Genomic DNA, 19,289 nt, shown 5'->3' on the forward strand with positions numbered 1-19,289 from the left:
GGTAGAGGGGGTTAGGGGAACTTACGGTAGAGGGGGTTAGGGGAACTTATGGCCGAGGGGGTTGGGGGAACTTACGGTCGAGAGGGTTAGGGGAACTTACGGTAGAGGGGGTTAGGGGAACTTACAGTCGAGGGGGTTGGGGGAACTTACAGTAGAGTGGGTTAGGGGAACTTACAGTTGAGGGAGTTGGGGGAACTTACAGTAGAGAGAGTCAGGGGACTTACAGTAGAGAGAGTTAGGGGAACTTACAGTCGAGGGGGTTGGGGGAACTTACAGTAGAGGGGGTTAGGGGAACTTATGGTCGAGGGGGTTAGGGGAACTTACGGTCGAGGGGGTTAGGGGAACTTACGGTCGAGGGGGTTGGGGGAACTTACGGTAGAGAGAGTTAGGGGACTTACAGTAGAGATAGTTAGGTGACTTACAGTAGAGAGAGTTAGGGCACTTACAGTATAGAGAGTTAGGGGACTTACAGTAGAGAGAGTTAGGGGACTTACAGTAGAGAGAGTTAGGGGACTTACAGTAGAGAGAGTTAGGGGACTTACAGTAGAGAGAGTTAAGGGACTTACAGTAGAGAGAGTTGGTTCTGTCTCCTGATCAGAGCGTTCTTCTTGTTGACCAACATGAACCACTCCTGCATCATGGCCTCCTCCTCTTCCTTACTGTTCCCTGGAACACAACAGATCAATTAAACACATGGAACAACCCACAACAAATGTATTACATAACAACCACATAACCTAACAACCACCCAACAACTACCTAACATAACCACCTAACCACATAACATAACCACCTAACAACCACATCACCTAACAACCACATAACCACCTAACAACCACGTAACAAAACCACCTAACAACTACCTAACAACCACATAACCACCTAACAACTACCTAACAACCACATAACAACCACATAACATAACCACCTAACAACCACATCACCTAACAACCATATAACCACTTAACAACCACCTAACAACCACATACCATAACCACCTAACAACCACATAACATAACCACCTAACAACCACATACCATAACCACCTAACAACCACATACCATAACCACCTAACAACCACATAACCACCTAACATAACCACCTAACAACCACATAACATAACCACCTAACAACCACCTAACAACCACATAACATAACAACCACCTAACAACCACCTAACAACCACATAACAACCACCTAACATAACCACCTAACAACCACATAACAACCACATTACATAACCACCTAACAACCACCTAACAACCACATAACATAACCACCTAACAACCACATAAAAACCACATAACATAACCACCTAACAACCACATAACAACCACATAACAACCACATAACAACCACCTAACAACCACATAACATAAACACCTAACAACCACCTAACATAACCACCTAACAACCACATCACCTAACAACCACATAACATAACCACCTAACAACAACATAACATAACAATCATATAACCACCTAACAACCACATAACATAACCACCTAACAATCACATAACATAACCACCTAACAACCACATAACAACCGCATAACATAACCACCTAACAACCACCTAACAACCACATAACAACCACCTAACAACCACAGCTCACAGCAACTGCAGATATATGTACTTTACATGATGAGGTATGATGCTAAACACACCTCACACTCACCACACACACACACCCCTCTCGCACACACACCTCTTTCTCACACACACCTCTCTCACACACACACCTCTCTCACACACACACCTTTTTCACACACACACCTCTCTCTCACACACCTCTCTCTCACATACACACCTCTCTCTCACATTGCCACCTCAAGCCAGAAAAGAGGGATTGTTCCTCTGCCTGTGAAGGACATAAGAACCAGCGTGTGTATCTGTCTCTGACGTGTGGCTCGGCCCAGACCAGACGTAGCTGCCATTTCATTTAACAGAAAAAAAAAGACCACGACGAGGGGATTTAAGAACGGGCTCCGTGGATTACTGTAGTCAACTTTGACTATAACACATAACATAACCACCTAACAACCACCTAACAACCACATAACATAACCACCTAACAACCACATTACCTAACAACCATATAACCACTTAACAACCACCTAACAACCACATACCATAACCACCTAACAACCACATAACATAACCACCTAACAACCACATACCATAACCACCTAACAACCACATAACATAACCACCTAACAACCACATAACATAACCACCTAACAACCACATAACATAACCACATACCATAACCACCTAACAACCACATATCATAACCACCTAACAACCACATACCATAACCACCTAACAACCACATAACATAACCACCTAACAACCACCTAACAACCACATAACATAACCACCTAACAACCACATAACATAACCACCTAACAACCACCTAACAACCACATAACATAACCACCTAACAACCACCTAACAACCACATAACAACCACATAACATAACCACCTAACATAACCACCTAACATAAACACATCACCTAACAACCACATAACATAACCACCTAACAACCACCTAACAACCACATAACAACCACCTAACATAAACACATCACCTAACAACCACATAACATAACCACCTAACAACCACCTAACAACCACATAACAACCACCTAACAACCACCTAACAACCACCTAACAACCACCTAACAACCACCTAACAACCACATAACAACCACCTAACATAAACACATCACCTAACAACCACATAACATAACCACCTAACAACCACCTAACAACCACATAACAACCACCTAACAACCACATAACATAACCACCTAACAACCACCTAACAACCACATAACAACCACCTAACATAAACACCTAACAACCACATCACCTAACAGCCACATAACATAACCACCTAACAACCTAACAACCACATAACAACCACATAACATAACCACCTAACAACCACCTAACAACCACCTAACATAGCCACCTAACAACCACATCATCTAACAACCACATAACATAACCACATAACAACCACATAACATAACAACCATATAACCACCTAACAACCACATAACATAACCACCTAAAAACAACATAACATAACCACCTAACAACCACCTAACAACCACCTAACAACCACATCACCTAACAACCACATAACATAACAACCACATAACCACCTAACAACCACCTAACAACCACCTAACAACCACATAACATAACCACCTAACAACCACATCACCTAACAACCACATAACATAACCACCTAACAACCACATAACATAACCACCTAACAACCACCTAACAACCACATAACATAACCACCTAACAACCACATAACCACCTAACATAACCACCTAACATAACCACCTAACAACCACCTAACAACCACATAACATAACCACCTAACATAACCACCTAACAACCACCTAACAACCACCTAACATAACCACCTAACAACCACATAACATAACCACCTAACAACCACATAACCACCTAACATAACCACCTAACAACCACATAACATAACAACCACCTAACAACCACCTAACATAACCACCTAACAACCACCTAACATAACCACCTAACAACCACATAACAACCACCTAACATAACCACCTAACAACCACATAACAACCACATAACATAACCACCTAACAACCACCTAACAACCACATAACATAACCACCTAACAACCACATAAAAACCACATAACATAACCACCTAACAACCACATAACCACATAACAACCACATAACAACCACATAACATAAACACCTAACAACCACCTAACATAACCACCTAACAACCACCTAACAACCACCTAACAACCACCTAACATAACCACCTAACAACCACATAACATAACCACCTAACAACCACATAACCACCTAACATAACCACCTAACAACCACATAACATAACAACCTAACAACCACCTAACAACCACCTAACATAACCACCTAACAACCACCTAACATAACCACCTAACAACCACATAACAACCACCTAACATAACCACCTAACAACCACATAACAACCACATAACATAACCACCTAACAACCACCTAACAACCACATAACATAACCACCTAACAACCACATAAAAACCACATAACATAACCACCTAACAACCACATAACCACATAACAACCACATAACAACCACATAACATAAACACCTAACAACCACCTAACATAACCACCTAACAACCACCTAACAACCACCTAACAACCACCTAACAACCACCTAACATGACCCCCTAACAACCACATAACAACCACATAACATAACCACCTAACAACCACCTAACATAACCACCCAACAACCACATAACATAACCACCTAACAACCACATAACAACCACCTAACAACCACATAACATAACCACCTAACAACCACATAACATAACCACCTAACAACCACCTAACAACCACCTAACAACCACATAACAACCACATAACATAACCACCTAACAACCACCTAACAACCACCTAACATAACCACCTAACAACCACCTAACAACCACATAACATAACCACCTAACATAACCACCTAACAACCACCTAACAACCACCTAACATAACCACCTAACAACCACCTAACAACCACATAACATAATCACCTAACAACCACATAACATAACCACATAACAACCACCTAACAACCACCTAACAACCACATAACAACCACCTAACAACCACATAACATAACCACCTAACAACCACATAACATAACCACCTAACAACCACCTAACAACCACCTAACAACCACATAACATAACCACCTAACAACCACCTAACAACCACCTAACAACCACCTAACATAACCACCTAACAACCACCTAACAACCACATAACATAACCACCTAACAACCACATAACATAACCACCTAACAACCACCTAACAACCACATAACAACCACATAACATAACCACCTAACAACCACCTAACAACCACATAACATAACCACCTAACAACCACCTAACAACCACATAACAACCACCTAACAACCACATAACATAACCACCTAACAACCACCTAACAACCACATAACAACCACCTAACAACCACATAACAACCACCTAACAACCACATAACAACCACCTAACAACCACATAACAACCACCTAACAACCACAGCTCACAGCAACTGCAGATATATGTACTTTACATGATGAGGTATGATGCTAAACACACCTCACACTCACCACACACACACACCCCTCTCGCACACACACCTCTCTCTCTCACACACCTCTCTCTCTCACACCTCTCTCACTCACACACCTCTCTCACACACACACCTCTCTCACACACACATATCTCTCTCTCACACACCTCTCTCTCACATACACACCTCTCTCTCACATTGCCACCTCAAGCCAGAAAAGAGGGATTGTTCCTCTGCCTGTGAAGGACATAAGAACCAGCGTGTGTATCTGTCTCTGACGTGTGGCTCGGCCCAGACCAGACGTAGCTGCCATTTCATTTAACAGAAAAAAAAAGACCACGACGAGGGGATTTAAGAACGGGCTCCGTGGATTACTGTAGTCAACTTTGAAATGGACGACACAGGGGGCTGCATCCCAGATGGCACCCTATTCCCTACATAGTGCACTTCTTTTCACCAGATCCCCCATAGGGAATAGGGTGCCGTTTAGGGCGAGTCGGTAGCTCTGAGGGGATAAAGGCAGATTCCTCTGGCAGGTCATTGTGACTCCAGACAGTCCAATAAAACAACCACATCATAATGGGAATATTAAGCCTGTGTGACATTGTGACGAGGCGAGGCGGACGGGAAGACGAGAGAGAGGGATTAGAGAATAAACCATTCTCCCTCCAGCCACACAGTCAGAGAGGGGCAGGACGGAGGGGTGGGGGGGTGAAGAGAGAGGGTTGAGAGAACAAACCATTCTCCCTCCAGCCACACAGTCAGAGAGGGGCAGAACGGAGGGGGGGGGGGGGGGGGGGGTGAAGAGAGAGGGTTGAGAGAACAAACCATTTCCCTCCAGCCACACAGTCAGACAGTCAGAGAGGGGTGGGGGTGAAGAGAGAGGGTTGAGAGAACAAACCATTCTCCCTCCAGCCACACAGTCAGAGAGGGGTGGGGAGTGAAGAGAGAGGGTTGAGAGAACAAACCATTTCCCTCCAGCCACACAGTCAGAGAGGGGTGGGGGGGGGGGGGGGGGAGGTTTGAAGAGAGAGGGTTGAGAGAACAAACCATTCTCCCTCCAGCCACACAGTCAGAGAGGGGTGGGGGGGGGGGGGGGGGAGGGTTGAGAGAACAAACCATTCTCCCTCCAGCCACACAGTCAGAGAGGGGCAGGACGGGGTGGGGGGGGGGGGGGTGAAGAGAGAGACTCTGACATGTCCTCTGACCAGATGAGATCACTGTGTTTAGCACAATGATGTTATACAGCAGGATTTTTATCCTGGATTTTAAACCTGATCCAGAAATGTTATTTTCACCAACAACGAAAGCAACTGTCTGAGGATGGAGCTGAACCATCTGACATCAAAAGAACAGGAGTTTGATGAGAACAATTTAAATAAAGATTAAATCAAGGCATGTCACATGACCACGCAAAACACAGGACCCTGGATATCACACATCTCTATAATACCTGTATCTAATGTCCCTGAGGCAAAACGAAGAGGTAAAACACAGGACCCTGGATACCACACATCTCTATAATACAGTGCCTTGCGAAAGTATTCGGCCCCCTTGAACTCTGCGACCTTTTGCCACATTTCAGGCTTCAAACATAAAGATATAAAACTGTATTTTTTTGTGAAGAATCAACAACAAGTGGGACACAATCATGAAGTGGAACGACATTTATTGGATATTTCAAACTTTTTTAACAAATCAAAAACTGAAAAATTGGGCATGCAAAATTATTCAGCCCCCTTAAATTAATACTTTGTAGCGCCACCTTTTGCTGCGATTACAGCTGTAAGTCGCTTGGGGTATGTCTCTATCAGTTTTGCACATCGAGAGACTGACATTTTTTCCCATTCCTCCTTGCAAAACAGCTCGAGCTCAGTGAGGTTGGATGGAGAGCATTTGTGAACAGCAGTTTTCAGTTCTTTCCACAGATTCTCGATTGGATTCAGGTCTGGACTTTGACTTGGCCATTCTAACACCTGGATATGTTTATTTTTGAACCATTCCATTGTAGATTTTGCTTTATGTTTTGGATCATTGTCTTGTTGGAAGACAAATCTCCGTCCCAGTCTCAGGTCTTTTGCAGACTCCATCAGGTTTTCTTCCAGAATGGTCCTGTATTTGGCTCCATCCATCTTCCCATCAATTTTAACCATCTTCCCTGTCCCTGCTGAAGAAAAGCAGGCCCAAACCATGATGCTGTCACCACCATGTTTGACAGTGGGGATGGTGTGTTCAGGGTGATGAGCTGTGTTGCTTTTACGCCAAACATAACGTTTTGCATTGTTGCCAAAAAGTTCAATTTTGGTTTCATCTGACCAGAGCACCTTCTTCCACATGTTTGGTGTGTCTCCCAGGTGGCTTGTGGCAAACTTTAACCGACACTTTTTATGGATATCTTTAAGAAATGGCTTTCTTCTTGCCACTCTTCCATAAAGGCCAGATTTGTGCAATATACGACTGATTGTTGTCCTATGGACAGAGTCTCCCACCTCAGCTGTAGATCTCTGCAGTTCATCCAGAGTGATCATGGGCCTCTTGGCTGCATCTCTGATCAGTCTTCTCCTTGTATGAGCTGAAAGTTTAGAGGGACGGCCAGGTCTTGGTAGATTTGCAGTGGTCTGATACCCCTTCCATTTCAATATTATCGCTTGCACAGTGCTCCTTGGGATGTTTAAAGCTTGGGAAATCTTTTTGTATCCAAACCTGGCTTTAAACTTCTTCACAACAGTATCTCGGACCTGCCTGGTGTGTTCCTTGTTCTTCATGATGCTCTCTGCGCTTTTAACGGACCTCTGAGACTATCACAGTGCAGGTGCATTTATACGGAGACTTGATTACACACAGGTGGATTTTATTTATCATCATTAGTCATTTAGGTCAACTTTGGATCATTCAGAGATCCTCACTGAACTTCTGGAGAGAGTTTGCTGCACTGAAAGTAAAGGGGCTGAATAATTTTGCACGCCCAATTTTTCAGTTTTTGATTTGTTAAAAAAGTTTGAAATATCCAATAAATGTCGTTCCACTTCATGATTGTGTCCCACTTGTTGTTGATTCTTCACAAAAAAATACAGTTTTATATCTTTATGTTTGAAGCCTGAAATGTGGCAAAAGGTCGCAAAGTTCAAAGGGGCCGAATACTTTCGCAAGGCACTGTACCTGTATCTAATGTCCCTGAGGCAGAACAAAGAGGTAAAACACAGGACCCTAGATATCACACATCTCTATAATACCTGTATCTAATGTCCCTGAGGCAGAATGAAGAGGTAAAACACAGGACCCTGGATATCACACATCTCTATAATACCTGTATCTAATGTCCCTGAGGCAGAACGAAGAGGTAAAACACAGGACCCTGGATATCACACGTCTCTATAATACCTGTATCTAATGTCCCTGAGGCAAAACGAAGAGGTAAAACACAGGACCCTGGATATCACACATCTCTATAATACCTGTATCTAATGTCCCTGAGGCAGAATGAAGAGGTAAAACACAGGACCCTGGATATCACACATCTCTATAATACCTGTATCTAATGTCCCTGAGGCAGAACGAAGAGGTAAAACACAGGACCCTGGATATCACACGTCTCTATAATACCTGTATCTAATGTCCCTGAGGCAAAACGAAGAGGTAAAACACAGGACCCTGGATATCACACATCTCTATAATACCTGTATCTAATGTCCCTGAGGCTGAGGCAGAACGAAGAGGTCAAACACAGGACCCTGGATATCACACATCTCTATAATACTGAGGCTGAACGAAGCAAAAAAAAACAAGAAATGAACATCTGAACATGATGAGAAATAATATTTAAAGGGAGAAATCTAACATTAATTCCCTTCCACTGAAAATATCCATCCTACTGTAATTGTTTGAATTAAAAGTCTCCACAAAATGATCTATTATGAGGGGAAACAGGAACTATAACTAACAGGTGTTGAATTAGACTACTGAGGCAAAGAGCTGATTTTCACTATTCTGTGGTTTTGAAAAGAGGACAGCTGGAGTGAGGGAAGAAGGGGGAGGGAAGAAGGGGAGGGAAGAAGGGGGAGGGAAGAAGGGGGAGGGAATAAGGGGGAGGGAAGAAGGGGGAGGGAAAGAAGGGGGAGGGAAGAACGGGGAGGGAAGAAGGGGGAGGGAAGAAGGGGAAGGGGAAGAAGGGGGAGGGAAGAAGGGGGAGGGAAGAAAGGGGAAGGGGAATAAGGGGGAGGGAAGAAGGGGAAGGGGAAGAAGGGGGAGGGAAGAAGGGGGAGGGAAGAAAGGGGAAGGGGAAGAAGGGGGAGGGAAGAAGGGGGAGGGAAGAAGGGGGAGGGGAAGAAAGAAAATAAATATATTAAAGCCTGTGATCACAGCGAGCTTTTCTGATTTATTTTCCTCCATTCTCTGTTTCATTCAATACTCACTAATCCAATTTGTCTATCTGACTTTAAAAGTGAGGGAAGGAGGTATGAGAAGGAGGGAAGGAGGTATGAGGAGGAGGAGGAGAGGGTGTGGGTAGATTTAAACTTTTCCTTCGGCCAAGTCCCTTTCTGAACGTTCCAATGTATTTAGGGACGAGCAGCACTCCTCTGTTATTCCCTCCTCCCGACGACCCTTCCCTAAAACACATGTTTAATTGTCACATACACCGGAGAGATGCGCTCGATAGACACCAACAAAAATAAAGAATGAGAGAGAAACAGAAAGAGATCAATAAAGAGATGGGGAAAATAAGCGAAAACAAGAACAAGATGAACATAACTTCCTGTGATGAAGTCAGAACTCGTTAACGATCCCCGTCACCGCGGCGATCTGAATATACATGAGATGAGATGAAGCATGCAACAGGAAACGTTTCAAAAACATTCTGCAACAGAAAACATATATGAGTGTTTCCTATTGGAGAGTCCAGGTAGAGAAGACCTCCCGGTTTCTGTCCATTTTCTTCCGTTTGGTGCCTGATGAACACAACCCAGAGGACTGTGGTGATGTCATCAGAGGGATATTGTTGTGGGCAAGTAGCAAAGGCTTGATTTAATTACTACGAGTAGTGATCCGAGTGGAGAGAGAGAGGCAGCGAGAGAGAGAGAGAGCGATTGCGAGAGAGCGAGCGAGAGGCAGAGAGAGAGAGAGAGCGAGCAAGAGAGAGAAGAGAGAGAAGGGAAGAGGAGAGAGAGAGAGAGAGAGAGAGAGAGAGAGAGAGAGAGAGAGAGAGAGAGAGAGAGAGAGAGAGAGAATCCTAAACAACCAACAGAGGAGCTTTGGTCACTTCATCTACATTAGAAGGTACTGGGGCCTATTGTGTTGGGAAGGGGGCTGTCGCTAGAGGCGAAAATGGAGAGTCAACCTGATTAACCTCCATCTCTCAAACTCTTATTCTCTCTATTTTTTCCATTCATCTTCCGAGTCTTCTTTCCCTCTCTAACACCCGAAAGTCAGAAATACAAACAAGCAATTCCATGTTATGTTGCAGTCGCCTAGCTAGTCCATTTCACGTCATTTCAAAAGATGAGGACAGAGGCCCTAAAAGGCAAAGCTAAATGATCTTGCCCCCCCCCCTCTCTGAAAACATACACAGAACATACACCACTAGAATATCACCAAAATGAACCCCTCTCGATGTTCTTTCTATCCGACTTCCATTTCCCTCAGCGCTCCATTCATCCTTCTCCTGGAGGAGCTCCCGCTGCCGAGGGCTTTCTGTGGTGGCTAAAGGCTTTCCCCCCTCGTTCAATGGCACAATGGCCCTGAGAATGGAGCTAGAGACCTGCTTTACTGAACCTGGATATAACAGGTCTGTGAATAGGACACATTAACCAATTCACTCTTTCCTTTCTCCCCCCCCCCTCCCTCCTTCCCTCCTCGTCTAAAAGAGAGTGAAGAAACCGCCCCTCGCAGATTTCAATGGCTACCTTCTATTGGTGTCATTTGTCAGTGAATGCTTGCTATACAGCTTAGAGTAAGAACCAGGGAAGAGGAGGGAGGAGGGAGGGAGGGAGGGAGGGAGGGAGGGAGGGAGGGAGGGAGGGAGGGAGGGAGGGAGGGAGGGAGGGAGGGAGGGAGAGGAGGGTAGGGGAGAAGAGAAGAGAAGAGAGGAGAAGGAAGGAATGAAGGAAGGAAGGAAGGAAGGAAGGAAGGAAGGAAGGAAGGAAGGAAGGAAGGAAGGAAGGAAGGAAGGAAGGAGAGGAGGGGAGAGGAAGGAAGGGGGGAGAGAGGGGAAGGGTTCAGGGATTCATAATCAAACTGTTAACCATCGGGGAGATAAACACACAGGGATGGTAAGAGACTGGGGTTTGTAAAGTCCATTTTAATGAGAGGGGTGCAGGGCTGTACACACACAGTTATCAGCCCATTACTTTCATGTCATTGATGGAACATGTTCTGAGAGGCAGAGAGGGAGAGAGAGCCTGTCTAAGAACATAGGTTTGCCCCTCTCCAACACATTCCCCTCTTCATTCATCTCTCTTTCCTTCTCTCTCCCTTTCTGTCTCTCCCACTGCTCAGTACACACACACCCCTCGTGTCTCTCTGTCCTCCTTTTCATCTCTCTCATCCCCCTCTCCTTCCCCCTCTCCCCCTTCTCGGTACACAAACACTCCTGGGCAAACATCTTAGACCCAGCGCTAACAGTCTGACAACATTCACACACACCTCTCACTTCTACGCAAAGGACCATGTGTGTGTGTTGGGGGCAGAGCGAGCAAACACCAGTCTGATAATAGATTTTCTCTTTTAAGCTGAAATGCTCATTTGGAGGGTGTGTGTGTGTGTGTGTGTGTGTGTGTGTGTGTGTGTGTGAACCACCTTGACAAGTTCTCCACCTCTCCTCCACGTCTCTCTCTCCACCTATCTACAGATTTAGTGGTGACTCGAGGGACCCTGGAGTTCCTCATGGAACGACTGCTAGTCAGTGGTTCATATTTGCACTTTCGGTTAGAACCTTTAATGGTTCAATGAAGCAACGGATTCCTGAAGGAAGCCTGGGGTGGAGGCGTGGCTTAGAAGGGGCGTGGCTTTAATATATATATTTCTGTCGACAACCCATTAGAGTAAATGTCATTCCTGTTCATCTGTTCTATTGTCATCACATGTTAAGGTTGAACACTGACAGTTGTGTAGCTTCAATGAGGCTAACGCAGGTCTACGAGTTCCTCAAGAGATCATAGCTTCAATGAGGCTAACGCAGGTCTGCGAGTTCCTCAAGAGGTCATAGCTTCAATGAGGCTAACGCAGGTCTACGAGTTCCTCAAGAGGTCATAGCTTCAATGAGGCTAACGCAGGTCTACGAGTTCCTCAAGAGGTCATAGCTTCAATGAGGCTAACGCAGGTCTACGAGTTCCTCAAGAGGTCATAGCTTCAATGAGGAACTCAGGTCTATGAGTTCCTCAAGAGATCATAGCTTCAATGAGGCTAATGAGAGAGATCAGTCAAATCCCAAATTCACAATTCATACCACTTTATTACAGTATGCAATCAGCAATGTTAATATTATATTACAATATGTAATCCACATTAGTATTCAAGGGATATTTTCATTTGCAGCGTACAAACTTAATATGATGAACAGGAACAATATTTACGCTAATGGGTGACCAGAAACAACCATCTGATAAGCCACGCCTCCAATCTGACTAGGCCGCCACCTCGACAATATACTATTAAAAAGGTTCAAAATTAGGTCGACTAACTACCAGCAACACCACTAGGTCTACTAACTACCAGCAACACCACTGGGTCTACTAACTACCAGCAACACCACTAGGTCTACTAACTACCAGCAACACCACTAGGTCTACTAACTACCAGCAACACCACTGGGTCTACTAACTACCAGCAACACCACTAGGTCTACTAACTACCAGCAACACCACTAGGTCTACTAACTACCAGCAGTACTAGCTACAGGGGCTGCAGCGACACCACTAGGTCTACTAACTACCAGCAGTACTAGCTACAGGGGCTGCAGCAACACCACTAGGTCTACTAACTACCAGCAGTACTAACTACAGGGGCTACAGCAACACCACTAGGTCTACTAACTACCAGCAGTACTAGCTACAGGGGCTGCAGCAACACCACTAGGTCTACTAACTACCAGCAACACCACTAGGTCTACTAACTACCAACAGTACTAGCTACAGGGGCTGCAGCAACACCACTAGGTCTACTAACTACCAGCAGTACTAGCTACAGGGGCTGCAGCAACACCACTAGGTCTACTAACTACCAGCAGTACTAGCTACAGGGGCTGCAGCAACACCATTAGGTCTACTAACTACCAGCAACACCACTAGGTCTACTAACTACCAGCAACACCACTAGGTCTACTAACTACCAGCAACACCACTAGGTCTACTAACTACCAGCAGTACTAGCTACAGGGGCTGCAGCAACACCACTAGGTCTACTAACTACCAGCAACACCACTGGGTCTACTAACTACCAGCAGTACTAGCTACAGGGGCTACAGCAACACCACTAGGTCTACTAACTACCAGCAGTACTAGCTACAGGGGCTGCAGCAACACCACTAGGTCTACTAACTACCAGCAACACCACTAGGTCTACTAACTACCAGCAACACCACTAGGTCTACTAACTACCAGCAGTACTAGCTACAGGGGCTGCAGCAACACCACTAGGTCTACTAACTACCAGCAACACCACTGGGTCTACTAACTACCAGCAGTACTAACTACAGGGGCTACAGCAACACCACTAGGTCTACTAACTACCAGCAGTACTAGCTACAGGGGCTACAGCAACACCACTAGGTCTACTAACTACCAGCAGTACTAGCTACAGGGGCTGCAGCAACACCATTAGGTCTACTAACTACCAGCAACACCACTGGGTCTACTAACTACCAACAGTACTAGCTACAGGGGCTACAGCAACACCACTAGGTCTACTAACTACCAGCAGTACTAGCTACAGGGGCTGCAGCAACACCACTAGGTCTACTAACTACCAGCAACACCACTAGGTCTACTAACTACCAGCAGTACTAGCTACAGGGGCTGCAGCAACACCACTAGGTCTACTAACTACCAGCAGTACTAGCTACAGGGGCTGCAGCAACACCACTAGGTCTACTAACTACCAGCAGTACTAGCTACATGGGATGCAGCAACACCACTAGGTCTACTAACTACCAGCAACACCACTAGGTCTACTTACTACCAGCAGTACTAGCTACAGGGGCTGCAGCAACACCACTAGGTCGACTAACTACCAGCAGTACTAGCTACAGGGGCTGCAGCAACACCACTAGGTCGACTAACTACCAGCAGTACTAGCTACAGGGGCTGCAGCAACACCATTAGGTCTACTAACTACCAGCAACACCACTAGGTCTACTAACTACCAGCAGTACTAGCTACAGGGGCTGCAGCAACACCATTAGGTCTACTAACTACCAGCAACACCACTGGGTCTACTAACTACCAACAGTACTAGCTACAGGGGCTGCAGCAACACCATTAGGTCTACTAACTACCAGCAGTACTAATTTGTTCTTAACTGACTTGCCTTGTTAAATAAAAGGTAAAATATATATATATATATATTTTTAAAATTAAATTAAAAATATAATTTTTGAAGTTAGGAGCACCAGTACTACCTATGAAAGAAGTGAATTTAGATCCTGGTTCCAGGCGACACGAAACAATCCCTCCCCCACTCCTCTACTCCAGTCCTCCTTACCCCTTCTCCCATCCCTCTCTCCCCCACTCCACAGTCCTCCTCACCCCTTCTCCCCCACTCCTCTACTCCAGTCCTCCTTACCCCTTCTCCCATCCCTCTCTCCCCCACTCCACAGTCCTCCTCACCCCTTCTCCCCCACTCCTCACAGTCCTCCTCACCCCTTCTCCCATCCCTCTCTCCCCCACTCCTCACAGTCCTCCTCACCCCTTCTCCCATCCCTCTCTCCCCCACTCCACAGTCCTCCTCACCCCTTCTCCCCCACTCCTCACAGTCCTCCTCACCCCTTCTCCCATCCCTCTCTCCCCCACTCCACAGTCCTCCTCATCCCTTCTCCCCCACTCCTCACAGTCCTCCTCACCCCTTCTCCCCCACTCCTCACAGTCCTCCTCACCCCTTCTCCCATCCCTCTCTCCCCCACTCCACAGTCCTCCTCACCCCTTCTCCCCCACTCCTCACAGTCCTCCTCACCCCTTCTCCCATCCCTCTCTCCCCCACTCCACAGTCCTCCTCACCCCTTCTCCCCCACTCCTCACAGTCCTCCTCACCCCTTCTCCCATCCATCTCTCCCCCACTCCACAGTCCTCCTCACCCCTTCTCCCCCACTCCTCACAGTCCTCCTCACCCCTTCTCCCATCCTTCTCTCCCCCACTCCACAGTCCTCCTCACCCCTTCTCCCCCACTCCTCACAGTCCTCCTCACCCCTTCTCCCATCCCTCTCTCCCCCACTCCTCACAGTCCTCCTCACCCCTTCTCCCCCACTCCTCACAGTCCTCCTCACCCCTTCTCCAATCCCTCTCTCCCCCACTCCTCTCCTCCACAGTCCTCCTCACCCCTTCTTCCACCTCTCTCTCCCCCACTCCTCTCCTCCAGTCCTCCTCCCACCCTTCTTCCACCTCTCTCTCCCCCACTCCTCACACCTTCTTCCACCTCTCTCTCCCCCACTCCTCACAGTCCTGCTCACCCCTTCTTCCACCTCTCTCTCTCTCTCCACTCCATCAAATGGTGTTTTTCCTTCAAATCAATAAACATTACCAGACAGTGACAGAGTATGGAATGGTGGAGGAGCAGATCTGTCTGCAGCCCAAATAGCTCCCTATTCCCACCTCTTCGGACCAGGGCCCATTGGGTTCTGGGGAAAGGTAGGGCACTATATAGGAGGTGGGGTGCCATCTGGTACACGGCATGTCTGTCTGTTAAAGCTCAGACCGCCCTGTCTCTATCTCTGCTGGGTTAGGAGGCGACACACACACACACACACACACACACACACACACACACACACACACACACAGTACATTGAACCCAATATCCTGACGTTGCAAATACCATGCTCTACCACACTGAACTAGAGGACCACACTGAACTGCAGAGGACCACACTGAACTAGAGGACCACACTGAACTGCAGAGGACCACACTGAACTAGAGGACCACACTGAACTAGAGGACCACACTGAACTGCAGAGGACCACACTGAACTAGAGGACCACACTGAACTGCACAGGACCACACTGAACTAAAGGACCACACTGAACTAAAGGACCACACTGAACTGCAGAGGACCACACAGAACTGCAGAGGACCACACTGAACTCGAGAGGACCACACTGAACTACAGAGGACCACACTGAACTACAGAGGACCACACTGAACTGCAGAGGACCACACAGAACTGCAGAGGACCACACTGAACTCGAGAGGACCACGCTGAACTACAGAGGACCACACTGAACTACAGAGGACCACACTGAACTACAGAGGACCACACTGAACTACAGACGACCACACTGAACTGCACAGGACCACACTGAACTGCAGAGGACCACACTGAACTGCACAGGACCACACTGAACTGCACAGGACCACACTGAACTACAGAGGACCACACTGAACTGCAGAGGACCACACTGAACTACAGGTGACCACACTGAACTACAGGTGACCACACTGAACTACAGGGGACCACACTGAACTACAGGGACCACACTGAACTACAGGGGACCACACTGAACTGCAGAGGACCACACAGAACTACAGAGGACCACACTGAACTGCAGAGGACCACACTGAACTGCAAAGGACCACACTGAACTGCAGAGGACCACACTGAACTGCACAGGACCACACTGAACTGCAGAGGACCACACTGAACTGCACAGGACCACACTGAACTGCAGAGGACCACACTGAACTGCACAGGACCACGCTGAACTAAAGGACTACGCTGAACTAGAGGACCACACTGAACTGCACAGGACAACACTGAACTAGAAGACCACACTGAACTGCAGAGGACCACACTGAACTAAAGGACCACGCTGAACTAGAGGACCACACTGAACTGCAGAGGACCACGCTGAACTGCAGAGGACCACACTGAACTACAGAGGACCACACTGAACTAGAGGACCACACTGAACTAGAGAACCACACTGAACTGCAGGGGACCACACTGAACTAAAGGACCACACTGAACTAGAGAACCACACTGAACTGCAGGGGACCACACTGAACTACAGAGGACCACACTGAACTACAGAGGACCACACTGAACTACAGAGGACCACACTGAACTACAGGGACCACACTGAACTACAGGGGACCACACTGAACTACAGGTGACCACACTGAACTACAGGGGACCACACTGAACTACAGGGGACCACACTGAACTACAGGGGACCACACTGAACTACAGGGGACCACACTGAACTACAGGGGACCACACTGAACTACAGGGGACCACACTGAACTACATGGGACCACACTGAACTACAGGGGACCACACTGAACTACAGGGGACCACACTGAACTACAGGGGACCACACTGAACTACAGACGACCACACTGAACTGCACAGGACCACACTGAACTGCAGAGGACCACACTGAACTGCACAGGACCACACTGAACTGCACAGGACCACACTGAACTACAGAGGACCACACTGAACTGCAGAGGACCACACTGAACTACAGGTGACCACACTGAACTACAGGTGACCACACTGAACTACAGGGGACCACACTGAACTACAGGGACCACACTGAACTACAGGGGACCACACTGAACTGCAGAGGACCACACAGAACTACAGAGGACCACACTGAACTGCAGAGGACCACACTGAACTGCAAAGGACCACACTGAACTGCAGAGGACCACACTGAACTGCACAGGACCACACTGAACTGCAGAGGACCACACTGAACTGCACAGGACCACACTGAACTGCAGAGGACCACACTGAACTGCACAGGACCACGCTGAACTAAAGGACTACGCTGAACTAGAGGACCACACTGAACTGCACAGGACAACACTGAACTAGAAGACCACACTGAACTGCAGAGGACCACACTGAACTAAAGGACCACGCTGAACTAGAGGACCACACTGAACTGCAGAGGACCACGCTGAACTGCAGAGGACCACACTGAACTACAGAGGACCACACTGAACTAGAGGACCACACTGAACTAGAGAACCACACTGAACTGCAGGGGACCACACTGAACTAAAGGACCACACTGAACTAGAGAACCACACTGAACTGCAGGGGACCACACTGAACTACAGAGGACCACACTGAACTACAGAGGACCACACTGAACTACAGAGGACCACACTGAACTACAGGGACCACACTGAACTACAGGGGACCACACTGAACTACAGGTGACCACACTGAACTACAGGGGACCACACTGAACTACAGGGGACCACACTGAACTACAGGGGACCACACTGAACTACAGGGGACCACACTGAACTACAGGGGACCACACTGAACTACAGGGGACCACACTGAACTACAGGGGACCACACTGAACTACATGGGACCACACTGAACTACAGGGGACCACACTGAACTACAGGGGACCACACTGAACTACAGGGGACCACACTGAACTAAAGAGGACCACACTGAACTACAGAGGACCACACTGAACTGCAGAGGACCACACTGAACTGCAGAGGACCACACTGAACCACAGAGGACCACACTTCTTAAAGCCATGTAAAGAAGCTTCAGGGGAGAGAAAAGCCTCTGCCAGCTGTACAGTACCCCCACTCATCGATCTGTCAATTACTGTTCTCAATATGGTCACGTTCATGATTACTATTATGAACGTGACCTGGGAGAGAGGGTGAGAGAAAGGGGGGGAGAGAGTGTGATTCAAGAGCCATTGCGAGACCAGAGCACTTCAGGTAATTAATATAGCGCAAGGGGGTAGATGAAGTGGGTGTGTGAGAGAGAGAGAAGTGGGGGGGCTCACCTGGTGAAATGTTATTAGTGAACCTCTTAACCATACAACAATACTTCCAGGACACCCACCGTATTCCAACCCCCAACACACACACACACACACCCACCGTATTCGTCCCCCAACACACACACCGTATTCCTCCCCCAACACACACACAG

General features: G+C 47.1%; 1 protein-coding gene across 1 annotated transcript in view; it reads right to left on the bottom strand.

Annotated features, from left to right (window-relative positions):
* LOC149985684 (EH domain-binding protein 1-like) overlaps window positions 1–19,289 on the bottom strand; it is an 86,669-nt gene that overhangs the window by 35,486 nt on the left and 31,894 nt on the right. The window contains exon 2 of the mRNA XM_090181882.1: window positions 567–666. Within this exon, the coding sequence (XP_090038008.1) occupies window positions 567–666 (100 nt within the window). The remainder of the gene's footprint in view (window positions 1–566; window positions 667–19,289) is intronic.

This window comes from Oncorhynchus mykiss, chromosome 1, assembly GCF_057628025.1.
Source record: "Oncorhynchus mykiss isolate SJ-2025 chromosome 1, ASM5762802v1, whole genome shotgun sequence".
Lineage (NCBI taxonomy): Eukaryota > Metazoa > Chordata > Actinopteri > Salmoniformes > Salmonidae > Oncorhynchus > Oncorhynchus mykiss.